The sequence below is a fragment of the Ceratotherium simum genome, chromosome 2 (genome assembly GCF_057802395.1).
Source record: "Ceratotherium simum simum isolate JZ-2026a chromosome 2, ASM5780239v1, whole genome shotgun sequence".
Classification (NCBI taxonomy): domain Eukaryota; kingdom Metazoa; phylum Chordata; class Mammalia; order Perissodactyla; family Rhinocerotidae; genus Ceratotherium; species Ceratotherium simum.
Window position 1 is genome coordinate 42,577,762 of NC_141901.1, and position 25,766 is coordinate 42,603,527.

The following is a 25,766-nucleotide window of genomic DNA, read 5'->3' on the forward strand; positions in this document are numbered from 1 at the left end:
TCAGCTCTTCGTTACCCTAAACTCTGCCCAGTCTATGGTCCGGCAACATGGAACCACCTGCATAAACTATACTATTCCCACCCTGTCCTTTTGCACAAGGAAGTGCCAGGAATGCCGCCCTCTCCACCTTCCGGACCTTGGCCTGCTGCCCTCTGCTCACCCTTCAACACCCAGCTTGGTGTAGCTTACTCCTGAAGCCCTGAACATCCTTTGCCCACAGCCCAAGGCTGGGTTAGAGGCCCCTGCCCTGGGTTCCCACAGCCCCTCTCTCTCTACTAGGTTGTAAGCTCTGGGAAGCCAGTGATGGACCGAGCTTGTTCAGTCTGCTTATGGCTATACCCCCATACCCAGCACAGTGCCTAATATACAGTAGGTGCTCAAAATGTCTGTCTTTACAAAGGATCTGTACCATGTACAACCACATCGGCCACGCCCACTCCTGGTAGCACCAGCTCCCACACCCTCCTCCCTGCTTAGTGCCCACTCTGATTCCCCTGGTCCTTGCTTACTGCTCAGGCTCAGCTGGGCATCCTGGCTGTGGCGGGTATTGGCCACATTGCGGGCCACGCAGCGGTAGGTGCCCACATCTTGTGAGCCAGGCCCACCAGCCTAGCTCACGCTGGTGATGTGGAGGATGCCACCAGGCAGCAGTGTGACCCTGAGGACACAGAAGTCAGGAGTCTACAGCCTGCACCCTGGTCCCCAGCCTGCCATCCACCACACTCCCGGCTGGTGCTCACAGGTGGTCGGCAGTTCTCAGGGCCGTGCCATTGTGCTCCCAGGAAACGGAGGGCTCAGGCACCCCCCGGGTCAGGCACTGGAAGCGGGCGACACCACCCCGTTCCACCTTGACAGACTCTGGATGTTGGTGGAAGCGGGACAAACCTAGGGCACAGGGGACCACCTGAGTACGGCCCTGAGCCGGCCCTGGGCTTTGCCTCTAGCAGCTAGGTCCCAGAGCCCTGGCTCCCACCTCTGTGCCCGCATCTGCCACTCCCTGACCTCTTCACTATGCAACCCTGCACAGTGGCTTTTGTGGGCCATAAGCACTTTGCCTTCCTCCATAAAAAAACATTTAAAATTATATTTTACAATTGCATTGGTATAAAGACAAATCTAATTCAGGCTGGACTCGTTATGATATATTCATTATTATACTCATTTTATTCTTCTGGTTTTCAAGAAATTAAAATTAAAACATTTTTGTGAGCCCCTGAAAGTACCCTGGGCCCTAGGCGCTGGGCATACTGTGTCTAATGGCTAAGTCAGCGCCGCCCAGACCCACTCTAGGCAACTCCGTGCCCCATGGGTGCCCTTTGTGGGTGCCCCTATGCACTCTCATCCCCCCCCAGGAGCAGCCTGGTCACTTACTTGCCAGCTGTACCCGGGCCCATCGGCTCACCAGCCGCCTGTAGCAGTTCTGGGCCACGCAGTGGTACTCGTGGGCGCGAGAGGGGAGGCTCCGGCGGGCGGGCAGGGCAGCCAGATGCAGGGAGCCATCCGGCATGAGGGTGGCACCACTGTCATTGGCCAGAGCCAACCCATCCCGCTGCCAGGAAATGGACACGGGCGGCTCACCCTCCACCTGGCAGGGCAGCACCAGTGGGTGCTCCCGCACGGCTACCATGTCCCCGGGCTCCCTCACGAAGGCCAGCTCAGAGCCTGCAGCATGGCCTGTGGGGACAGCCAGCAAGGCCTGGACATGGTGGCCTCCTGTGGCCCACTGCCTCCTCTCAGTTTTGACCCTCTCCCAGCCTGGGCGAGGGGCAAGGAGGCAGGACTTCACTTTGGAGGGACCTTGGGGCAGCAAGGGAGGAGCAAGGAGGGGAGCAGGGCCAGGAGGGCCGCTGTCCGGCTGGTGGCTGAGCCAGGCCTGGTGGGCCACTGTGATTGATGGCCTCTTTCAGCTGGGCCCTGGCAACGGGGAGCGGGCACAGCAGGCACGATGGCGAGGTCGGGGCCCAGGCATGGGCATCGTGCTCCCCGGGGGACAATGGGGTCCCCCTTCCCTCCCCCGCCGGCCCATCTGCCTGTCTGCCCGCAGGGTCAACTTCCCAGGACTCCTGGCTCTCCCCCTCCCGCTCCCCCCGCCAGGACCCTGGCCCCTGAATAGGGAAGGAACACACTTGCACTCACACACACTCACTCACAGACACACACACTTGGACTAAAAATCCTAACCTCACAGACCATCTCACATTCTAGACACAGACAGGTTCCACCCCAGACACATGCCCTCACAGAGGACACAAACACAGGTCACACAGAGGTGTCCCTATGGACTCAAAGTCACAAATACACAAGCACAAAGCAACAGACACCAATGTCACAGGCCCAGAAATTCGTGAGGAGAGCTGTGGACCCACATGCATTGACCCCCTACCACGCACAGTAAATATGATAAGAGCCTGCAAGGCTGATCGGGCCCTGCCCAGCAGATGGGGGGGATGGGTAGACAGACAGTGGCCTTGAGGGGCCAGAGCCTGCAGCCTCAGCCAGCCTCAGCACTTGCAGGGACGTCTGTGGGATAATCTCTTGGTTCTTGCCTTTCCAAGGCCCTCTTCCTGACAGCCCCTCCTAAGCACTCACCACAGTGCCCCCAGTTCCCCTTCCAGCTGGCGCCGCCCCAGGACTGGAGCCAGTCTTGGCTCCCCAGAGGCTCTCCCTCTACATAGCTCTTTCCTGCAGTCACATGTCCTTCCTGCTTACCCCTCACCTGGCTGTCCTACAGGGTTTCTGCACCTCTACTCCTATCACCTCTGTCCTTCCACCCCTCCTTCCCCCATTTTGCGCCCCAACTCTCCCATTCCTATGTCTTCCCCTATCCTTCCATTCACCTCTCTCACCTGGCTCCCGCATTTCTCCCCCATGGCCCTCATCTTCCTTCTCCCCTCCTGCCCTGTGGCCCCATCCCTTACCCCAGTCTTGGAGCAGCAGCAGCAACAGTAGCCCCAGCCCCATGTCCCCACAGGCCTGGCCCCCTCAGCCCCGGGCCACTTCCCAAGCAGCCCTGGTCTTCTGCCTTCAACCTGGGGGCCCTTGGGCTGTGAGCATTCCCCACCCCACACTTGGGGGGCACAGTGTGGGGGCTCTGGCCTTGCTTTGGTAAGCCTGGGATCTGGGGGGGCCGAGGTCTGGGGTCGAGCCCCGAGGCTGCTGTCCTTCGCTCCATCTTCCCTGGAGCTGGGTCTCTCTCTGCTTTCAGCCTGAGCCCCCTCCCCACTCCCGTCCCCACTGTCCTCTCCTCCCAGGGCCAGGACCCAGACACGGAGACAATTGGGGTGGGGAAAGGAGAGGGGGCAGGGGCCAATGAGAGCAGGGCAAAGTTGGGGGGTCAAGCCTGCCCCTTTCCCAGCCTCCAGAATCCTTTCCCAGCCCATTAGACCCACACCTTACTCCCTCTCAAACTTTGATTGAATGAGAGTGAAGTTCTAGTGGGGGTTGGGGCATCTGCTCCCCTAAGCCCATCTCTAGGGATCCAGGGCCAGGACAGGGGTGGCTTCGAGTCTGATTTGGGGGTCCCGGGGAGGGAAACAGGGCCCCCACCCTCCCAGCAGAGTCGCTGTCCCAGGTGCTGAGCCAGGGCGCAGCACTGGGGAGCCCATCGCATGAGTTTGGTCACGGCCCCAGCAGCCCCCTCGCCATTCATAATGTCACTTTCCAAGGCTCTTCTCTCTATTCTTGTTGAGACAATGGGTTGGGGCCATCCGGGGCCAGGAGGCGGCCAGCCGGCGGGAGGTGGGACCCAGCCTCCACTGCCCCATCCTAAAGAGAAGAAAGAGGCCCAGACCCCCTCCCTTTGCCGGGCTGACCATCTAAAACATGCAAAAAGCGGGACTACCCTTTTGCCAAAGAAGCCGAGGACTCAGAAGGGGGCTGACTGGGAGACCTGCCATTTCTGCAGTACCTCCCTCCCCTAAACTGCAGCCTCCCCCAAAAAGCAGAGCTTCTGGAAAGATGAGAGAGGAAGTATGGGGGATGTCTGTGAGAGGAGATAAGGAGAAAAAGCAGGGTTGGGGAATCTGGCTGGGGCAGAACCCAGGCTTCCGCCCCCAGAAGCTCCAGCCAGCCTGGCCCCTGACGGGCTCTCTGGGATTCCAGCTCCCCTCACTCTTTCCCCTCAGCTTTTAGTGTCTGGCTTTGCCATGCCTAGCTTAGGCTGTGCCCCTGTCTCTTCAGCACAAGCCCCCATCCTCAGTGTGCACCCCAGCATGCTCAACCTCCTCTCTGGCCTGCGCCAGCTTCTTCATAGGCATTCCGAATCAGCTCATTTACACTGCCTCTCCCAGCTCAGCCTCCTCCTCCCAGACCAGCAGTCCTCGGTGTGCGAGATGAGAGCTTGCAGCCTCCCCACCGGGCCTTCCTCACCCAGCCCAGCATCTCCCTGTCCTGGAGCCACCCATGCGGGTTCCCACCCCTTCCCAGGAGTGGCCTCCTGAGTCAGAGCAGCCTGGACAGGAAAAGGATCACAGGCCCTGAGGTCAGGGAGACGTGGTCCAAATCACTTATGAGCTGTGTGTCCTTTGTAGGCAATTTTACCTCTCTGAGCCTGCTTGGTCTATAAAATGGAGGTGAATGTGTGAGACAAACAACTTCCCCCCACGACTGGAAGGATTAAACGGGGTGAGGGCTGAGGATGGAGTGTGGTGCAGGGGAGCATTTTCTTTTCTTTTCTTTTTTATTGTGAGGAAGATCAGCCCTGAGCTAACATCCATGCCAATCCTCCTCTTTTTGCTGAGGGAGACTGGCCCTGGGCTAACATCTGTACCTATCTTCCTGCACTTTATATGGGATGCCGCCACAGTATGGCCTGACAAACGGTGCCTCAGTACGTGCCCAGGATCCGAACCCCAGGCCGCCAGCAGCGGAGCGCGCACACTTAACCACTATGCCAGGGGACCTGCCCCTGGGGAGTGTTTTCTGTGTTTGATCACGCCCCTCTTCCTTGTCTGCTTCTCCCTGTTGTGGTCAGAACTGTCCCCTCTCCAGTACCTACTGAGAAGATGCCTCCTTATCTGCAGCACTTGCCTTGTCACCTACGAATTCACACTCTGGCCTGGCCCAAGATGGACAATACGGAAGACCTGGCTTCAAGTCCAAGCCCTGTCGCCAACCAGCCATCTTGCTCTAGGCTGGCGTCCCTCACCGCTCTGAGATTTCCCCACCTGTAAATGGGAAGAAGGGCAAGACCCGTCTCTCAGAGTTGTGAGGATCAAGCGAAATGCTTTGCACCTTGAGGGCCCAGCACCACTTCCTCTTTCCTCCTCCTGCTGCTGCTTCTTGTTAAGAACAGTATTATATTGAGATATCATTTATGTACCATAAAGTTCAGCTGTTTAAGCTGTACAATTCAGTGGTTTTAGTATATTTACAGAGTTGCACCACCATCACCATAATCTATTTTAGAACACTTTCATCACCCCTAAAAGAAACCGTACCCATTAACATTTACTGCCCAGCTGCCCGCCCTGCCCCAGGCAACCATTAATCTGCTTCCTGTCTTTTCCTATTCTGGACATCTTACGTGAATGGAATCATACAGTATGAGGTCTTTTGTGTCTGTCTTCTTTCACTTAGCATAATTTTTTCAAGGTTCATCCATATAGTAGCAGATATCAGTACTTCATTCCTTTTTATGGCTGAATACTATTCCATTGTATGGCTCTACCACCATTTGTTTATCCATTCACCAGATGGTGGAGATTTGGGTGGTTTCCACTCTTTGGCTATTATGAATAATGCTGCTATGAGCGTTTGTGTATAAGCTTTTGTGTGGAGATAATGTTTTCAGTTGTCTTAGGTGTATGCCTAGGAATGGAATTGCTGGGTCATGTGGTAACTCTGCACTTTGAGGAACTGCCAAGCTGTTTTCCAAAGTGGGGGCAGCATTTTATATTCTAAGCACTTCTTTTTATAACCCTCAAGATAGGAGATAAACTCACATTCCCATGAACACTTGCACATGCCCCCTGAGCCCCAAGTTGGGAAGCACTGTCCCAGAATAGAGTCCAAATAGCCTTGAAGCTCAGGGAATGTGGGCTGGACTGATCTGATCTTCGGAAAGCTGCTCCTCTTTTCCTCCCTCCCTAATGATTAACAAATGGCCCAACCCTGAACAGCCCCAGGCTTTTCTGGAACAATTTCCCTGGAAAGTCCCCCTGGCAGATGAAATCCTCCCAGGACTCCCCTTGTGCATCTGGGACATTGTTGCTTTCTCTCTCCACATCTTTCGTCTTAACTGAGATCTGTATCTCTCTCCATACCCTTTTTTCTGCCTCCGTCTTTCTCTGTCCATCAACATCTGTCTCCCCATCTGAGGCAGGCAGAATAATGGCCCCTGAAGAGACCCATGTCCTAATCCCTGGAACCTGTGAATATATTAGGAATGTATTAGGTTACATGGCAAAGAGGAATTGAGGTGGCTAGTCATCTGACCTTAAAATAAGGAGATTATCCTGGATTATCCAGGTGGGCCCAAAGTAATCACAAGGGTCCTTAAACGTGAAAGAGGTTGGCAGAAGAAGTCAGAAGGAGAAAGAAGGTCCCTTGAAGATGAAGGCAGCAGAGAGCCAAAGAAGGTGGGTGACCTCTGGAAAGGAGAAAAGGCAAGGAATGGACTCTCCCCTGGAGTCTCCAGAAAGGGATGCAGACCTGCCGACACCTTGATTTTAGCCCAGTGAGCCCTGTGCCTGAAGTCCGACCTACAGAGCAGTAAGATAATACATTTGTGTCATTTGAAGCCATTACATTTGTGGTAATTTGTTCCAGCAGCATATAGAAGACTCCACACGATTCCTGTCTATTCTGTCTCCGACATTGTCACACATGACGTTTCCTTTCACATATGCTTGGTTTTGTCGTGTCTCCTCCACTGGAGTGTGAGTTCCACGAGGGCAGGGCCATTGCATGTCCCCACTGTGTGCTCAAAGCCTGGAGCACATGACAGGCTCTAGGTCAACATTTGTTAAGGGGAAGATGGAAGGAGAGCCACCTGGTCTTGCAAACCCGCGCCCAGTACTCCCTCAGCTCTGGTCCACGTCCCTTTTAGGAATCCCAGTGCAGCCGCCCCACTGCAGAGCAGGGCAGAAAGCCAGGCAGAGTGTCTCCCACCCCCTCTGCCCCCTCACCACCCACCCTACTACAGGGTGAGCATGCGCACTAACACTCATCTGCCCCAACCGTCCGTCCGGTGCTGGGCTTCCCACGCCCTCAGGGTAATGTCTTAACTCTGGGAAGTTCCTTCCAAGGCTCTGCAGTAACCAGTCCCAGGCAATCCCGCTACTGCCCACCTGCACCCACCTCGTCAGGGCCCTTGACGGTCACTGGGGCTTCGCAAGCTCTGTTCCCTTCGCTGGGCGCATCTTCCCTGTTTTCCCTCTTTCTTTGCTGAAGCATTTTCAGATAAATCCCAGACATCATCTCATTCCACACCGATATACTTATGTGTATCTTTTAAAAAATATAGGCGGGCCCTGTGGCTTAGCGGTTAAGTGCGCGCGCTCTGCTACTGGTGACCCGGGTTCGGATCCCGGGCGCACACTGACGCACCGCTTCTCTGGCCATGCTGAGGCCGCATCCCACATACAGCAACTAGAAGGATGTGCAGCTATGACATACAACTGTCTACTGGGGCTTTGGGGGGAAAAAAAAGGAGGAGTATTGGCAATAGATGTTAGCTCAGAGCTGGTCTTCCTCAGCAAAAAGAGGAGGATTAGCATGGATGTTAGCTCGGGGCTGATCTTCCTCACAAAAAAATAAAATATATAAATGTGTTTTTTGTAACCACAATGTTATTATCATATCTAATAAAAATAATAATGATTTCTTAATATCACGTAATAACTAGTCCATAATCAAATTTCCCTGATTGTCTCAAAAATGTCTTTTTACTCTATTTTGCTGTTGTTTTCAAAATCAAGAACAAGGTCCATACACTACAGTTGGTTGTTATTTCTCTTAAGGATCTAATTGAGGGCACCTCCCCACCCCCACCCCCCATTTATCATTGAGTTGTTGAAGAGACTGGATACATTTTCCGGTAGAATTGCCCCTATTCTGGATCTGTTTGGTTTCTTTGGTGTTATCGAATATGTTCATCTATAAATGGATGTTGGCCCTAGAGGCTTGGTTGGGTTCAGGCTCCACTTTTAAGGAAGAAAGCTGTGTAGGTAGTGCTGTGTGCTATATAGAAGGTGCTCATGTACCTTCAGGAGGTAGGTGATGTCTAGTGGTCCAACTTTTAGTGATTCTACGATTGAGTAGGGGCTTCTGGTGGTGACAATCTGATCCATCCATTGTAAAATTCCCCGTCAACCTTTCATCTAATAGTTTTATTCACTGATGATAATTGCCTGACTCAATTATTTCATTAGAGGTTGCAAAGGGGTGATTTTCCAATTCTATCATTCCTTTCTCATTCATTAACTGGAAGTCTTTTGTAAAGAAGAACTTTGCCTCATCAACTAGGACAATTTGATGGGCCGGCCCCGTGGCTTAGCGGTTAAGTGCGCACGCTCCGCTGCTGGAGGCCCGGGTTTGGATCCCGGGTGCGCACAGACGCATTGCTTCTCCGGCCATGCTGAGGCTGCATCCCACATACAGCAACTAGAAGGATGTGCAGCTATGACATACAACTACCTACTGGGGCTTTGGGGGGGAAAAAAAATAAATAAAATCTTTAAAAAAAAAAAAACTAGGACGATTTGGTAACCCTGAAATACAATTCACACAGGGACAAATACTTAGCTCTTTACTTGAATTGCCAGTTTTCAGAATAAGGAGTTGGTGCTCTATCCTGTGTTTCTCTCCGTCTCTCTCCCTTTATCCTCCCTGCCCTGTGTAGCATCACTCTGAATCGCTACATTTCGTACATTCAGTGTTTTGAGTGCATTCATCAATCTCTTTGACATTCAGATTGCCTCGTTTTAGGCAGTGGGAACTCTGCGTCCTTTGGCTGTTCCCCCATTCTTTGGTATCTTTACTTCCTGGCACAAGATGCCCCAAGGCTCGCCCTGAGTATTTCCTGCCCCAGACCTGGAATCAACCTTTCCTCCCAGGATCCGGGCACCAGGAGATTTCATGGCTGTCAAATTGTCCATTGCCTCTAGGCTTTTACAGTGACATTACAAGATGTTTACTTCACTTCTTTCATACTTATATCTTTTATCTTTCTATTGCTCTGGAAACAGTGACTCCTAACATATGTATTATTGTACAATATGCCATAAGATAGTTTCAAATAATAACATCAATACTATGATTAACAAACACACTACCAAATGAAATGTAACATATCTTTATATCTTTATTTGTCCTTAGGGGAAAACTAACTCTTGTAATAGTCTCCCTGTACAAAAAATAAACTGTACTTCATCAAAATTTAAAACCTTTGTGTTTCAAAGGACGCTATCAAGGAAGTGAAAAAACAACCCACAGAATGAGAGAAAATGTTTGTGAACCATATATCTGATAGAAAACTTGAGACCAGAATATGTAAAAAAAAATCTTACAACTCAACAATAAAAAGGCAAATAACCCAGTTAAAAAACAAGGAAAGAATTTGAATAGACATTTCTCCAAAGAAAACATACAAACGGTCAGTAAGCACACGAAAAGATGTTCAACATCATTAGCCGGAGAAATGAAAATCAAAACCACAATAAGATACTACATCACACCCGCTAGGATTGTTGTAGTCAAAAGACGGATCACAACAAGTGTTAGTGAGGATGTGGAAAAACTGGAACCCTTATACATTGCTGGCAGGAATGTAAACATGGTGCAGCCACTGTGGAAAACAGTTTGGCAGTTCCTCACAAAGTTAAACATAGATTTTCTATAAGACCCAGCAATACCAGTCCTAGGTATACACTCAAGAGAACTGAAAATATATGTCCACACAAAAACTTGTACATGAATGTTCATAGCAGTATTCAAATAGCCAAAAAAGTAGAAACAGCCCAATGTCCATCAACTGATGAATGGGTAAGTTGCGGTGTATACATCCAATAGAATATTATTCAGCCATAAAAAGAACTGAATTACTGATACATGCTGCAACGGGGATGCACCTCGGAAACATGCTAAGTGAAAGTCACCACACACAAAAGGTCACTTCTTGTATGATTCCATTTATGTATTTTGAAATGTCCAGAATAGATAAATCCGTAGAGACAGAATGCAGATTGGTGGTTGGCCAGGGGCTGGGGGAAGGGGGTTGGGGGAGGAATTGCTTAATGGACAAGGACTTTTACTTTGGAATAATGGAAATGGTTTGGAACTAGAGGCAGTGATTGCACAACATAAGAATGTATTAAATGCCACTGAATTGTTCACTTTAAAATGGTTCATTTTATGTTATGTGAATTTTACCTCAACAAATTGGTAAAATAAAAAAAAGAGGGAAGTACTGATATATGCTACAACATGGATGAAGCTTGAAAACATTATGCTAAGTGAAAGAAGCTAGACACAAAAGGCCACATATGCCATGATTCTATTTATATGAAATTTCCAGAATAGGTAAATCCATAGACACAGAAAGTGATTAGTGGTTTCCAGGGACTGGGGTGAGGGGGGAATGGAGGGTGACTGCTAACGGGTAAGCATTTCTTTTAGGGGTGATGAAAATGTTCTAAATTAGCAGCGGCTACCGTTACACAGATTTATGAATATACTAAAAACACTGAACTTTACACTTGACAAGGGTGAATTTTATGGTATGTGAATTACATCTCTAGGAAAAAAAGAATTCTCCCCTCCTTTGTCCCCTAGACGCCCAAACAGGGCAAGTCCAGGTACTTTGGCCCCGCCCCTCCACTCGTCTTTTAGTTTTACCAGGAGCTCGGAGCGGCCGCGGAGCACAAGTGCGCAGGCGCCTTTCTAGGTCGGAAGGCGCAGGAGGCTCGCCCCGCCCACGAGGGATGACTCCTCCCACCCCCGGGCGCGCCCCGCCTCCCTCGCGCCAGGACGTGGGGGCCGCGAGGCTGCCGGCCCCGCTCGGCTCGGGCGCCCAGAAGCTGTGTTTTTGCGGGCGCGGAAAGGAGCCGGGTTGCTGACGCTTAGCGGCCTTGCTCCACCCAGGCGTCTCAGGCAGCGCCGGAGGCCGAGACCTTTCTGCCAAGCCCCACAGGGAGCGGTCACTAAGCGTCGCCCGAGGGCCCCCGACCCTCCCTGTCAGCCGTCTCCCGGCTCCGGCGCCGGCGCGGTCCTCCTCCCCGGGCGCGTGGGAATCGGCGGCGCCGCCGGGAGGACGAGGCCCCAGAACAGGGCTTGGCGGAGTTTGTGTCAAGGGCCGCATAGTAAACATTTACGCTTTGCAGGCCACGGTCTCTGTCACAGCTACTCAGCTGTGCTTTTGTAGCATGAAGGTAGCCCTAGACAACATATAAACGCACGAGGTGGCCTGTTCCAATAAAACTCCTATGGACACTGAAATCTGAATCCCATATAATGTTTACATGTCATGAAATCTTTTGTTTTTTCAGTCATGTAAAAATATAAAAACCATTCCTAGCTCCCTGGCTGTAAAAAAACCCAGGCAGTGTGGTTTGCTGACCCTTGCCTTTACTGGTTCCTCAATTTGTCGGGTACTCCCGGGAATCCACAGACACAAAGCTGAGACACAGCCATGGTTTGAGGAGGGGGTGAGACGGAAGTTCCCGGGTTGCACCGCCCTCCCACGCCCGCGTCCCAGCGTGGTTGACCAGCCTCCTCAGAAAGGGAACGCACTGCCTGAGGACTGACCTATTTCATCTGCAAATTATCTCATAATTTCGGTTTATTTTACTTCGAAGGCTCTTTTGTAGGAAAACTTAATTCTTTTTTTTTTTTTGAGGAAGATTGGCCTTGTGCTAACTTCTGTTCCCAGTCTTCCTCTTTTTTCTCCCCAAAGCCCGAGTACATAGTTGTGTATCATAGTTGTAGAGTTGTAGCTCTTCTATACCGGATGCCACCTCAGCATGGCTTGATGAGTGGTTCCCAGGTCCTTGCCCAGGATCCGAACCAGCGAACCCCCAGCCGCAGAAGCAGAACGCGTAACTGCTAGGCTACCTCTGGGCTGGCCGGAAAACTTGATTCATTTAAAATTTATTTTAATTTATTTTTAACTGTGGTAAATGGAAAACCTAACTCTTTTGGATCAAAAGTGTGCCCTCTTGCAGCTCAATTTCTACCACTAGTTATAGCCTCTGTGGCAAAGCTGGTTCAGAGCTGAAGCTCCGTCTGGAGGACAAATGCCAGCCCCAGACAGCTGGCTCTGCTGGTTGGAACAGAACCCCCTCCTCCCAGCTGTCCTTGCTAAAGTGCAGACACTGGAGAGCAGGCACGACACAGGTACAACCCACATGCTATACTTGGCATTTGTGGGTTTGCCAAGTGAGGTGTGGGGACAGGATTTAGGCTAGCGCCATTCAGTAGAAACACAACCTGGCTCATATGTAATTCTAAATTTTCTAGTAGCCACATTTACAAAAGTAAAAATAAACAAGTGAAATTCATTTTAATATATTTTTATTTAACCCAATACATACAAAATAGTATTTCAACATGTAAGCAATATAAAACAATTATTAAGGAAATATTTTAGTTTTTTTTGGAACTATGTCTTTGAAACCTGGTATTTTACACTTACAGCACATCTCGCTTCAGACTGGCCACATTTCAAGCCCTCGATAAGCGTGTGTGGCTAGTGGCTGCCATATTGGACAATGCAGATTTAGACCAAATGAAATGGGGGTGGTGGGTCAAAGAACGTAGTGTGTGATTCCAGAAGGGAGGAGATGGCTGTTCAGCTCAGAGTCCTGGGAAACCAGGGCGGAGTTAAGGTGGTTAAGAGGGCAGCTGCAGGAGGTGCCCCCTGCAGCCAAGTGACGTGCCTACCCACACCACCCAAGGCCACCCCAGGCATACCTTAACTATTGCACTCCGCCTGGGGCGAGTTAGAGAGGTGAGCAGCAAAATGAGCTAAATTCCTCATTTATTGGTCAGTGCATGAAGACATCACCCACACTTCAGTGTGAGCTTCAACTAGTCTGTCGGTGATGCCAAATTGGGTTTGTTGGTGGAGGCTGGGGCAAAGTGTATGTTTCGGACGAGGGTGAGCCATAGGGACCCATGGTTGGTGGAGGTGGTGAGAGCGCATCCCCTGACCTCGTATGTTGGGGAGGGGAGTTAGGAGGGGAAGATAACCCAAAGGAAAGTAGCAGAAAATGTTGAGCACCCATGGTTTAAAGCAGAGAGGGACTTTAGTGCTAGAAAAAGCAGGTGTTACATCATTTCAAGTCTTTGGATGATGAACTTTTTGAAGCCTCATTTTGGGGCCAAGGAGAGGCCTTCCTTTTGATTCCCCCATCCCTCCTGCTGCCACATGCACACATGCACTCTGAGCCCTGCTCCGAGGTGGGGGGCTTCCGTCAAACTCTACCAGACCCTGAGGGGCCCCAACCTGGGCTGCTACTTCTGGGAATGTATGACTAAAATTAGACAAAATTAGGAACATCTGAGTTGGGGGGCTCTCTGACTAGCTTATCAAAGACAGCTGTGAGGGGAGGGGGGTTGCCTAGAGTATCCTTTTCCCCAAAATCAAACCTTGATTTTGCCTGGCTGAGACTCTTCCCCAGGCCCTAACCACACCTGAGTCTGTGGAGAAGTTTTGACAGGCCACAGGGGCTTGTTTCTGTGCCTCTGTCCTCCTCTGCCATTGAGCCAACCCCTCAGGTCCTCCAGCTCCCCAGAGAGAGCAGTGGGGGCCCTGCACTCAGGGAGTGACTGTGATGGGTACACACAGCACAGACAGACATCAGTCACCAGGGGTTCTCCGAGGACAAGGATCCCATGGAGTCCCTGAGAGGAACAACACCGAGGCCCAGACACTGAGCTGTGCCCCCATAAAGTCCGAGCAGGTGTGCAGGGGTCTCTGTGCCAGGAGAAAATGTCAGAGGGAAGCAGTTCAACAGACAGAGAGGGAAGACGGATACTGGAGATCAGAATGACAGAGGCAGATTGGTTCCAGCCCCATTTATTACAAAATAATGATTACAAATCTGGTATAGAAAAGATATCTGACAGCCCCTGTACACCTGCAGTGCCCCCACCCCACAAAGTCCCTCCCTCAGACGCCTCAGCACGGAGGGCTCTCAGATGCGAAGGTCCCCAGCCAGGAGGGCACTGTACCGAGCAGGTGTGAGGGGCAGGTAGGCGCCCCTAGCCTGGTCGAGAATGTACAGTGGGTCGGACAGTACACTGGGGTCAAAGCCCTCCTTCGCCATCCGAACCTTCTGCTGCTTGAAGGTCTCTGTGGTGGCCAGAGACTCCTGGGGAGGGGGCATCAAAGGGAGCTGAAGGAGGGGTATTCTGCCCAGGTGAGTTCCCTGGATTTGTTAAGGGGCGGGTGTGGGGAAAGGGGGTATGAAGGAGGTCAGGGTTTAGGGGAGGGGGTGACAGGAAAGACAAGGAGCCAGGCCTGGAGGAGGGGCATAGGGAACGAAGAGGGTGAAAGCTGCGTCTGGCAAGGAACTGTTCTTTCTCTTTCTTCCCAGAGTGTATTACGTGGGGGTCCCTTTGTGGGGTTTGGGAGCCACGGGCTGCTGTGGATATATGGGTGAGGGGTCGGGGCAGGAGTGGCTGGTTACCTGGAGCCTTAGGAATCGAGGCCGGGCATAAGGTGGCAAGTTCTCAGAAACATGGGCATAGAGCTGCATGAGGTCCAAGGAGTGGGGGGGACGCAGAACCAGGGCGGCCATTCCAGCCCTGCCTTCGTGCCCTGGTGGGGGTGGGGGTGGGGGCAGGGTCAGCCGCGGTGGCTGACTACCACGAGGCCTCATGTTTCCTGCGCCCGAGGAACACCCATTCAGGGTGGTGGGCCGGGTGCCCCCCCCCCACGCATAGGCACCTGGCACAGTGACTCCGTAGACGTTCACCTCCTGAAGAAAATCCAGGGCCTCCAAGGTCCCCGCCACCTCCGTTGTGGCCACATTCTCCCCTTTCCACCTGCCAGAGAGCAGAGATTTGAAACTGGGAGTCAGCGGTCAGGGCCTTCTGAGCCGGGTGGGGAGAGAAAGAGGTCAGGGATGAGGTCAGGGCACAGACGGTCACAGGGAAGAAGTATTTAGGTCTGAGCTGGCAGGTTGGATAAGGACCCAGGTTAGGGTGGGAGATTAGGGAGATGAGGTTTAGGGGCTTTGGGTCACAGAGATCAGATGCCCAGGAAAGGAGTCAGGAGGTTATGGACGGATACCTGAAGGTGTCTCCAGTCCGATCATGGAAGCGAAGAAAGCCCTGGTCATCGCAGACCAACAGGTCCCCGGTGTTGAAGAAAACATCCCCAGGCCGGAAGACATCCTTCAGCAGCTTTCCGAGGGCCAGCTCTGGCCCCCCGGCGTAGCCCAGGAATGGGGACTGCTGGCTCACGGGGGCCACCAGCAGCCCTGGTTCACCTGGCAGAGTCACTGGGGTCAGGGGTGGCTGCCCCCCACTCCACTCTCCAGTGCCAATCCTCCCTTCCAGCTCCACCACCTCCACCCACCCCACCTGAGAACGAACCTGGAGGTGTGGCCACACAGTGCCCCCGGGTGTCCCGGATCGGCTCCCCTGTGGTGACATCATAGCGAATCAAAGAGAAGGGGAAGACATGCTGGGGAAGGGAGACCCAGGCGCAGGGTCATTTCAGTCGCATGAGCCCCTCCCCACCAGGCCTCCCCAGTGCCGCGGGTTCTCCAGCTCCCTCCCTGCTCACCTTGTAAAGCCAGGAGGCGCGGCCCACGGCGCCCGGCCTTCCTGTGTAGTTGAAAGTGGCCACGTTGCCCTCTGTCAGACCGTACGTCTCCAGCACCTGCAGGGGCCCGAAGCGCCGCATGAAACGCTCCCAGGTGTCTGGGCGCAGCCCGCTGCCCACTGCCAGCCGGACCTTATGTCCACGTTCTGCCTTGTTCTGAGATGAGTGGGCAGAGGGGCAGGAGCTTCAGCGCCCAGATGCCGTCTCCCCAAAGTGAAGTCCTGTTTCCCACTCTGCAGAGGCCCCCTGCACTGTGGCCTCCTTCAGATGCCCTAAGCATCAGGTGTCCTACCATCCCAGGCTCCTTCCCACTCTGCCATTTTCTTCTTGCTTCCACTCCCTCCAACTCCCAGATAGCTGTCTCAGTGTCTCCCTTCCACTGCCCATCTCCCTGCCTCGGCTCTGCCCGGGATCTGTGCCCACGCACCGGGGGCTGGTTGACAAGGTACCGGCATAATTCCCCGATGTACTGGAACACCGTCACCCCGTGCTGCTGGCAGTCCTCCCAGAACTGACCAGCCGAGAACTTGGACTTCAGCACCACTGTGGCACCTGCCAGAAGCGGGGAGAAAGAGGAGGAAGGAAAGAAGTGAGGTTGAGGGCTGCAGGGGGAGCCCTGACCCCCTCCTTCCCAGACACTAGCCTTCACTGTACTGCAGTCCCCAGGAAGGCCCTGCTGTGACATTCACACTTCCGGCAGGCCAAGTGGCCCTCTTCCTTTCCCACCTGTGTCTTGAACAGCTTAAGGCCCTTTCCCTACTTCCCACCCCGAAGCAGTCCATCCCCCGTTCCCGCCCCAGGTCACAAGCTCTTCTCCATCTGCTTCTTCCTAGGCTGACACTCGCAGCCCTTCCCTCCCCTGCCCCTGGAGTCGGGACTCCTGTGAACCGTATGGCCTCCCTAGTTGCTCAGTCTGTAGGTCTGTGCAGGTGACGCTTCGCCATTGTACCAGGAGCTCCTGGAGAGTAGGCCCCTGCCTCCTCCTTCCTCTGGATTCTCTACCCTGAAGGACTCAGGAAGCATCCTCAGGTGAGCATACCACATAGGTACTTAATAAATGTTTGCTGGAACAAACATTTGCTGGAGGACTGAAAGGGGGGTTAGGGTGGGGGACACTGACCAATGCCCAGGCAGCCCACAATGCCCAGCAGGGAGCCAGACATGTGGTAGAGTGGGAGGGCGAGGTAGATCACATCCTCCTGGCAGGCGCCGCACAGCTGGTAGAACCCCTGGCATTGCAGGATCTTTAGATGACTGATCCGAGCAGCCTTGGGGAGGCCTGCAGAGTCGGGGCGGGGAGATCAGGGAGAGGGTCAGACCTCCAAGCCCTGCCTCCCTCTTTGCCCCTGCTGGGTTTCCCCAAGAAAGAGGCAGAGGCAACAGGGAAGCTGAGGAGAAGGGAGGCCAGGAAATGTGGGAAGTTCGGAGGTGGAGAAATGAAGAGGGGCAGGAGGGGTAGCGAGAGACAGGATATGGCTGGCTGCCGGGATCAGCATCCTCTCTGGGGGTTTTGGAGGGGTGGCCTGGGAGCTGAGGAGGTCACAGTTCCGATTCCCTCCTTCTTCTGACGTAGTTTCTGTGGGGTAAGCATGGTGTCCAGCCCTCACCCGTGGTGCCAGAGGTGAAGATGTACAGGCACGTGTCCATTATGCTCTGGGGGGCAGAGAGGTACCCGGGCACCGGCCCATCCACTTCAGCCGAGGCCTCAGCCAGCAAATCGCCGATTCCAGCAGGATGGGTTGTGGGGCCTGCAGCCCACAGGCAGAGCCCCATGGCTCTCAGGGCCAGCAGGTCAGGCTCCAGGGACTCCAGGAACTCTGGATGGGGTGGGAAAGCACAGCTGGGCGGCCCTACCGCTACCCAGAGGCCTTCCCCACCCCTTAGGCTATTTGCCCCCGCCCCTCCTTCCCCCGCGCTGCTCTTGGGTGAGGGTGAAGAGTATGGATGTCCCGTCAAGGATCTGGAACCTGGAGCCCTACTCTTTGGGAATCTTTGGGGAACCAAAGACCCAGCTGCATCATTTCGCAAACCCAGAGACTCATATCCCCACCCACTTTTTCAGAACCTCAGGGAGATAGTTCTGCCTCCTTCCGAGCCCACCCCTTCTCTGACCCCCGCCCGACGCGCCCTTCAGTGGCGGGCAGCGCCCCCGTTGGTTGGGCGCTGCAGCCTTACCTGGCGCCAGCACGAGCGCGCGCGCGCCGCAGCTGCGGAGGCAGTGCAGTAGGGGACCCCGGCGCAGGGCGGTGGGCACAAAGGCTGCGCGCAGACCGGCCTTGGCCAGCCCGAACCAGAGCCATAGGAACTCTGGGCAGGCGGGGAGGAGCAGCGCCACGGTGGCCCCGGGTGCCAGAGGGACAGCGGCTTTTCCAGCTTCGGCCGCGCCATCCCCTTCCCACGCGGCCGGCGCCGCGCCGCTTCCGGCCGCCGCGTCTCGGGCGCCCTGCGCCGCCCGCTCGCCTTCCCCGGTGCCCCCCGCGCCGCCGCCGGGTCCCCCGTCCCAGCCTCGAGCGCGCAGAAAGGCGCGCGCAGCCCGGTTGCTCTCGCGGTCGGCCTCCGCGTAGCTAAAGCGCCGCGCGCCGTGAATGAGAAAGGTGTGTGCGGCGCGCTGCCGAGCCAATTGCGCGAGGCGCGAGGCCAGGCTGCAGCCCCCCTCGGGACCTTCCGGGTCGGCGGTCGCCGAGGCCAAGGCGCGCGCTCGAAGAGCCCGTTTGCAGCGTAGGGCGCGCACCGCGAAGGCCAAGTCTGCCGCGAGCCAGCGCAACTGCGGCCAGAGGCGCAGCTTCAGCAGCAGCAGCGGCAGCAGCAGCAGCAGGGGCAGCAGCAGGAGGGTGGCCATGGTGCCCTTTTCCTCCACTCGGCCCCGTCTGGCCCCAGCCACTCGCAGACAGCCCTGATAGTCCCTTCCCCAAAACTGGGGCCGCTCGCTCTTGCTCTCGTCTAGACCTCTCTTTCCCGGGACCGCGCGTGCGCTGGCACACGCCCCTTCCCACCCAGCCTCCCCCCTCGGGGAGCAGAGGCCCGGGAGGAGTGCGTGTGGGGGGCGGCCCCGCACTCCCAGCCCTCCCCACGGCTATGCTCCGCCCTCGGCGCGCTCCCTCCCGGACTCCCCGCGACCCGCACCCTAACGGGTCCTAGGCGGTGCTCACGCCTTTCCTCAATCCCAGGGTCGTGTCCCGGTTTAGATTCTTTCTCCTCAAGGGCAGTTTAGGCAACTGGCTGGACTTTAAGTCCTGGTCTGATTTGGCTCGCAGTCCATCCTTCCCTCTTATATCTTATTTTCACCCCTGATGGGAGGGTGCCACTGCTCTCTCCCAAGAGAGACTGAAGAACTCGGCCCGGGCCGTTTGGTGCTGCAAGTCCCGGCAAGGGAGCCAGCTGCCCTCCCTCCAGCTGCCAGCAACAGCAGCAACCTCAAGGGATGGGGCGGGGGAGGGGGGTGAAGGCGAGAGTTAAGTAGGGGAAAGGTGGAGGCCCCAACAGGCAGATTTCTGGAGGGGCCACGGCGGAGGCCCCTCCCTTTGGGCAAGAGTACAATAATTGGGGCCAGCCAGCGAATGCTTTCCATCCTGGTTTTAATTGGGGCAGAGAAAACTGGGGAAGGAGAGAGGAAGGAAAAAAGGAGGCCTCTGGAGGTTTAGACTTTCAAAGGAAGGAGTAGCAGCTTTGAGAGACACATTTACAGGCTGAATAGGAGGTGCTGTCTGCCATCAGCCCAAACTTCCTTCCTCTCTCCTCAGCCTGCCACCCAATGTCCCTGGACAGCAAGGGAACAAAAGCACAGCCAAGGAGCTCTTTTCTGCTGGTACCCACAGACTGGCAAGTGGCCAGACTGTGGAAGAAAGAGGGTTCCTTCTCCCTGGTACCCGAACCCCCTCCACCAGGCACCTTCTCTCCTTCAAGATCCAAGTTGGGAGCATCCCTCGCCCCCAACGGTCAGTCCTCCAGTAGTTGGTAAGCGTACAGACTTACTAATTGGAGTATGGCAAATACTAGCTTTTGGAAGCCTCTAGTTTCTTGAGATGACTAAGGACAGACAGCCTATGAGGAGATGGTGCCGGCATCAATTTCTGCCTGGACAGGTCAGTGCCTGGCCCCGGCCGTCAGTGGCAGCAGGAAGGATGGCGGGCAAAGCCAAGCCCCTCCTGCTCCAGACAAGAAGGGGGACAGGCAGGAAGGGAAAAGGGGGCAGCTGTGAAGCCACAGGAGGGGTGCCAATTAAATGAGACTACCTGCACGTGCACAGGGTAAGTGGGGGCAGCAACTCTGGCACAAAAGAGGTTCTGGCTTGTTTTATTGTCATTTAAAAACAACGTTTAAAACGCGATTATCTCTGCCAAAAAAGAAAAGAAAAAGAAACAAAAGACAGAACCAAAGAAGTGGGACCATTTGACAGCTCTGTGGAAGGCATCTCTGCGCCTCCCAGGGCTCTGGCCCAGCCTGAGGTGACGATCTGCAGGCCAACAACGAGACTGCAGGGCACACCAGGGGGGCTGTGGCCTCCCTCTGGGGTTCCTGCCTGAACATTGGTGGCATTTGTCCTGTGGTGAGGAACAGGCAGCCAGACCACGTCACTGGTTAAATGCCCATTTCATACTGGTGTATGGAGAGCGACTGTAAAATGCCTGTTCAGAGCACATCAAGACCTGAAGGGGGAGTGGGAAGGGGCGCCACACACTGAGTCTTTACTCTCATTCTGGCCTCTCTGGCCAGCTCCCCTTTACCATTTCTCTTCTTTTTTGAAATAGCTCTTTAGGAGGCTGGGGGAGGAGGCTGGGGGAGGGGGGAGGGGGCTGAGGACTTCCACCACAGTCCAGTTTTGCACAGCCTCTGGCTTCAGTGGAAACCCAAGTAGGGGTGGGAGCAGCAGTGTGATGGGGCTGGAGGCCCCATAGAGAAGGGAGGAGGGGCTGGGGGCTGCATGGCAGCTCTCAGGCTGGGCCAAAGGAGGCAGCTCATCCTTCCCACCACGTGAGCTTTGGAATGGGGAGAGGGTGTTTCCCCCACTATGTCCCCAGCCCCTATTAACCTGTGATTCACCAAGTAGGGGAGGGCAGTCCAACTGGGGGCGGGATGGGCAACACAGGGTCTCAGTCACTGTCAGACCCCACTGCAGAGGACCCTTTCCGTTTCCGCTTGGTGGGCTTCGGTTTCGTGTCTTCTTCCTCCTGGAAGAGATGGGGGCGGGAATCACTAGCCTGAGCAGCTGCTGGCCCCAACTCCACCTGCACCCACCTGCTCCTTTCCCTCCTGTGCAGGACTAGGGGTCTCACCGAGGCACTGCTGGAGCCTGACTCTTCCTCAGCATTGGTGGGCTGTGTGGCATTCTTTCGACTTCGGGGGCTGGACAGAGCTGCTTTTCGCCGGCTCTTGGGTGGCTTGGTGGAAGAGTCCTCGTATTCCTCGGCCAGGGAGAACAGATCGCTGAACCTGCCAGAGAGGAGCACAAACTCTGAGAGCGGGGCACCCTGGCCCTATGGCCGCCCTCCCATTCTTTTCTCTGCCCCATGCCCGGGTCTCTATTTCTCTTCAACCTCACGTGCTGGTCATTCAGTCTGTGTCCCCAGCAGGCCCCCCTCCCCTAGGCCTTCTCCCACTACTTCCCAAAGCCAAAAGCACAAGGAGCCTCACTTCATCTTGTGGGCTTCATCACAGCTCGCCTGGACATGCTGCAGAGCCTGGAGAATTGGGGTCTGGCTAAAGACTAGAGACAGAGGGAAAGGAGAGCAGGGAAGAAAGAACAATGAGATGTCTGGGAGCTTCTTCAATGCTACCCAAGGGTTGTTTTCTCCTGCCCCCGCCTCCCTCCCGGCTCCAGAGGCGGTCTGAGTCAAGGCAGCACCGCGCATGCTAGACTCAGAGAGGGCTGGAAAGCATACAGTTCTGCTTGGTGTTGGTCAGGTTAAGACGCAGGTTGTCCAAGTGCTCCAGGATCTGCTCCAGAGTCAGCTGGGCCAGCTTGCTGCTGGAGCTCCTCAGACTGTGGGGAAGTCACGAGAGCCAGAGTCTGAGCTTGAGGTGAGGGCTCCAGGAGTGTCAGACACCCTCCCCCACCAGGGTCCCGCCTTAAGACAGAGGCATCCCATCCAGGGAGGGGGATAGGAAGGCTGGGAGGGGTGGAGTGGGGCAAGGGAGGTGTGCCTAGAACAGGGACCAGCCACAGGGCACTAGGAAAAGGGGACGGGGCCACAGTGGTCCTGCATGCTATGTAGCTTCAGACCACTAGATGTCGCCCACAAACCAGACAGGGGCACTGGCCTGCCCTGGAGATGGCCTGTGGTCAGTGGGGCTGCCCTGGCCTGAGGGCCTCCATAAGGCCCAAGTCCCACCTCTGCCTCTTGCGTGGGAGGCTGTTGTTTTTAATGAGCAGGGACTTGATGTGCTCGGCCAGCAGCTCATCGTGCTTCATGCACCAGTGCCGCAGGATGCTGGTGGTGAACTGGTCGTCAGGGTGGCAAGGCCGGCTCAGCACCATCTTCACCATCTCCTCGCTGGGCCTGGGGATGTGAGCGGGGCGGTGGGCACCTGCTTGCACAGCTGGTCTCAGGCACTGCTGGATCTCTCCCACCTACTTATTTCCCAAATCCAAGCGCCCCCACCCGTGCCCCACCCAAGTCTCGCTGCAGCTTCCTACTCTCACATCCCTCTCCCTCTTCTCTTTGGGCCAAGGAATGCCTGGGTTCATTCTTTGCAGAAGCCAAGAGACAAGAAGTGAGATTCTTCAGTTTCTGTGGTAGTAGAAGGTGTGTGTGTGTGTTGGGAAGGAGGCCCACCAAATCTCCCCTACTTTGCCCAGAACAGTCAGGAAATGGGCCAGGGAGGCAAGAGGACCAGCATGTGGCATGTGGACACCCCCCAGCCCTGCCCTGGGAGAGCTGCGGGTCACCCCAGGATCCAGCCAGAGGAAGGCACAGGGGACAGGGCTGGGAAGCCACAGCCCCACATGGCCCTCCAACCTGCCCATTTCCTTCAGGACACTCTGTACCATTTCTAGTCTCTTAGGCGAGAGAGGAGAAAAAGGGGAAGGAAGGCAAGAAGGTAGGAAGGAAAAGATACACAGCTGTTGCCCCATTTATCTGGGGCTGTTGGAAAAGGGCCTGTAACGAAGGGAGGGGCCCCAGCCAGCTCTGCTCTCTGCAGGTTGAGGGAGGGGAAGGTGTGTGACCCCTCTACTCTGACCTTTCCTCCTCTTGGATTAGCCACGTTGTGGCCTCAGGAGGGTGGGGGAGGGGAGCAGGAGCCACCGGGGATTAGAACTGCTGTGGCAGCAGGAAACAGGGATGTCCGGTCCCCACCTCCAAGGGCAGCTCCTGGTGGGCAGGGGGGTAAAGTCGAGAGGAAGCCCAGATCCCAGGGGAGCTGCTTATTTGTAAATCACTTTGGGGGAAGGGCAGAAAAAGCAGATGTCAATAGGAAAACACATGGCCAAAGGAGCAAGACAGAAGCCCTTTATACGGCAGCACCTCTTGGTGTGTTGGGATTGGGAGCTAAAGAGCCCCCGCAATGGAACTCACTTCTCTCTTCGGAGCTGAAGCAGCAGGCAGGATAGGGCTTCTGGGTGCTCTGTGGGGGAAGGGTAGAGGCTGCTGTTCAGAGGAATGCATCATTCCAGGAAGAAAACCTGGCACCTCTCCCATACCCCAACCACTGGAAGGAGCAAGGACAATCTTCCACAAGGAGCCAGGAAGAACATTCCCCTACCCAACTCCTATAAAATCCCAAGCAACCTGAGTCCCAGCCCCGTGCCTGGCTGAGAGGGGGCCTGCAGGACTCATCTAAAGGGCAGAAGTGACCGGCAGGGAGCCCGCCCTTCCGCACTTCAGTGGGAAGGGGAACAGCGGATCTGGGCTCATCTAAAAGCCTAGAGGCCTCTAGGACTGGGAGTGTCCTCTCTCCCATGCTCTCTACCCACAATCCTACTCACCCTTGTATTTGAGGTGCTGCAGGATGGGGATTATGGTCTCCAGGGGGATGTTGTGGGCCAGGAAGAGCTGCCAGGCACAGTACTGCTCAAAGGTTTCCCAGTCCAGGCTCTGGACTGCAAGAGACAGAGAAGAAACATATTCTGTCTCTCTCTCACACACGCAGACACACAGAGCTAATCCACTGACTACAGCACTGCAAGCAGGGATGGTACAGGGGTGGGGACAGTGATCCTAAGACTACAAATACTTTCCCTTTCCACACAAAGCATATTTCCAAAGCCTTCACAGAGCTTCTGTATTCCCATCAGCCCCGAGGCTGGGGGGCCAAGGGTAAGTCTTTCCATTTTACAGAGCAAGAAACAGAGATCCAGAGAGACACTGCCCAAGACCACACAGCAGGGTGCAGTGATACTCTCTCCCAGTCTCAGCCCCAGAACCAGTTTTCCTGTTACTAGAAAATACACAGGGGTGCCACCCCTTCTCCCTTCTCCCAGGGAACCTAAGGGTTTGCTCACTTACTGAGTATGTTGAGGACTGAGTCTTTTCGAAACATGACCAGGTTCCCCATCATCACATGGCAGACTAGCTCCTGGAGCTGAGGAGGAGGAGGAAGAAGGCAGAACCAATTGGTTCTAAGAGACCAGGAAGGCAGTATGGAAGGAGAAGCAGGAGCGTTCATACGGGGAAAACCAGAGGAAGTGAAAGCCTAGTTTAAAGGGATGGGGAGGAACTGACACATGATGGATGCCGGGTCTCTGAAGGATGGAGGGGCTGGGAGAGGAGCAACAGGCCTGAGTGGCAACCACAGGCCTATTTGGGGCAAAAATAGTTAAGGAAAACCACCCCTCGTGCCCTGACGGCAGAGGGAGAATGGAAAACTTCTCTCCCTAGCCACAGTCCAGGCCTCTGACCCATCCTGGCCGGTGCCATGGGAAGCTGAGTTCCGGACTACAGGTGTGGGTGGAAGGACTCTTGAGTGCTAAGCTTCCTCTTTTATGGATGGGGCGACTGAGTGGAGAGGAGGAGCAAAAATGGGACCCCAGGTCAGGCCTCAGAATGGACACAAGCAAAGTGACAGCGTCTCATGGTGGAAAGGTCAAACAGAAATGGTCTGACCATTTTCATTCTGAGCCAAGGGGAAGGCCGGTTGAGACTAAAAAACAACCCCTGACTTTCCCTGTGGACAGGAGTGCCCAAAGAAGAATAAGGCGAGAACAAGGGGAAGCCCAGGCGGGCCTGGCCTCCCTGTGGCTCCACTTTCCTTCCAGCCCCCATGGCCTAACGTGCACGCAGCTGCAGGCAGGAACAGCGTGCCTGTGCCGCACAGGCTCCCTGTCTGCAGGCCTGGAGGGGGCAGAGGCCCTGATTTCCCCAGTCCTGCCTCTCAGGCCTCTCGGGCGCAGCTCTGTGTTCACCTGTGCGGAGTCAATAACGGCCACAATCATGTTCAGCAGCTCTCCACTCCGCAAGGTCTCATCTGGAAACTGGACAGAAACAGAAGAAAGCTAGGGCAGGAGTCCAGGTGCACCCCTTGGCTTTTACCTCATAACCCGTTCCCCTTCCTTACCACATGCTCAGGGGATGGCTGGGTTAGCCGGACATGGGGTCCTAACATAAATCCCTAAACAGAGATCCAACAGCTAGGAAGCCGAAACTCTAACCCTTGAAGAGCCCAAGTTTTGTTGTTTGTGTGTGCACACACTGAGGAGTGTGTGTGTCTGTAAGGAAAGGAGTGGGACAAAGACCAAGAGACAAAGCTAGAGCTGAAAGAGACTGGACACGATGGTTAGTTCTATGTGAGGGTGGAGACAGAATAAGCATTTGTATCTCTGGCAGGAAAGAAATCCAATCTGTACTGACTCTTGTCCAAAGAGAAGGTGCCAAGTGCGTGTGAGTGTTTTGGGTGCATGAGGGCAGTGTGGGCTAGGCAGGACCCCTTCTGGAGAGGCCAGTTCACCAGGGAGGGGGTGGGGAGGAAACTGCCATCTGCTGGGCATCGGCACCCTCTGCCCTCCAGATTCTGGCTGAGATGACAGTTCCTCCTGTCAGGCCCACACGCAGTGCCCTGA

General features: G+C 54.8%; 2 protein-coding genes across 4 annotated transcripts in view; both read right to left on the reverse strand.

The window, feature by feature from the left end:
- Positions 1-14,001: 14,001 nt before the first annotated feature.
- Positions 14,002-18,889, reverse strand: SLC27A3 (solute carrier family 27 member 3). 3 transcript variants are annotated; one of them, XM_014791883.2, is made up of 10 exons: positions 17,948-18,889; positions 17,380-17,589; positions 16,893-17,051; positions 16,200-16,324; positions 15,734-15,928; positions 15,541-15,631; positions 15,236-15,434; positions 14,891-14,988; positions 14,631-14,761; positions 14,002-14,312 (listed from the first exon to the last, which is right to left on the reverse strand). In XM_014791883.2, exons 1-10 carry the CDS (start codon positions 18,609-18,611, stop codon positions 14,136-14,138), a joined length of 2,049 nt encoding a protein of 682 aa, XP_014647369.1. In that variant the 5' UTR covers positions 18,612-18,889; the 3' UTR covers positions 14,002-14,135. The 3 variants fall into 3 exon arrangements, with proteins under 3 accessions (XP_014647369.1, XP_087299073.1, XP_087299083.1); XM_087442947.1 differs by having other exon boundaries at positions 15,734-15,829; positions 17,948-18,747; XM_087442957.1 differs by lacking the exon at positions 16,893-17,051 and having other exon boundaries at positions 17,948-18,747.
- Positions 18,890-20,049: 1,160 nt separating this feature from the next.
- Positions 20,050-25,766, reverse strand: part of INTS3 (integrator complex subunit 3) — a 37,438-nt gene continuing 31,721 nt past the window's right edge. The window contains exons 22-30 of the mRNA XM_004436069.3: positions 25,113-25,181; positions 24,217-24,292; positions 23,697-23,810; positions 23,287-23,335; positions 22,102-22,269; positions 21,652-21,752; positions 21,404-21,476; positions 21,046-21,202; positions 20,050-20,940 (exon numbers count right to left, since the gene is read on the reverse strand). Of these exons, the coding sequence (XP_004436126.1) occupies positions 20,863-20,940; positions 21,046-21,202; positions 21,404-21,476; positions 21,652-21,752; positions 22,102-22,269; positions 23,287-23,335; positions 23,697-23,810; positions 24,217-24,292; positions 25,113-25,181 (885 nt within the window). The 3' untranslated portion in view covers positions 20,050-20,862. The remainder of the gene's footprint in view (positions 20,941-21,045; positions 21,203-21,403; positions 21,477-21,651; positions 21,753-22,101; positions 22,270-23,286; positions 23,336-23,696; positions 23,811-24,216; positions 24,293-25,112; positions 25,182-25,766) is intronic.

What these genes read in the sequence shown, in the direction of transcription:
- SLC27A3 (XM_014791883.2), bottom strand. Translation starts at nt 18,611, where the DNA reads ATGGCCACCCTCCTGCTGCTGCCCCTGCTGCTGCTGCTGCCGCTGCTG. An exon ending in CTTCACCTCTGGCACCACGG is followed by an intron (nt 17,052 to 17,379) that starts GTGAGGGCTGGA and finishes CCGACTCTGCAG; the next exon opens with GCCTCCCCAAGGCTGCTCGG. An exon ending in TGTGGGCTGCCTGGGCATTG is followed by an intron (nt 16,325 to 16,892) that starts GTCAGTGTCCCC and finishes CGCTTCTGGCAG; the next exon opens with GTGCCACAGTGGTGCTGAAG.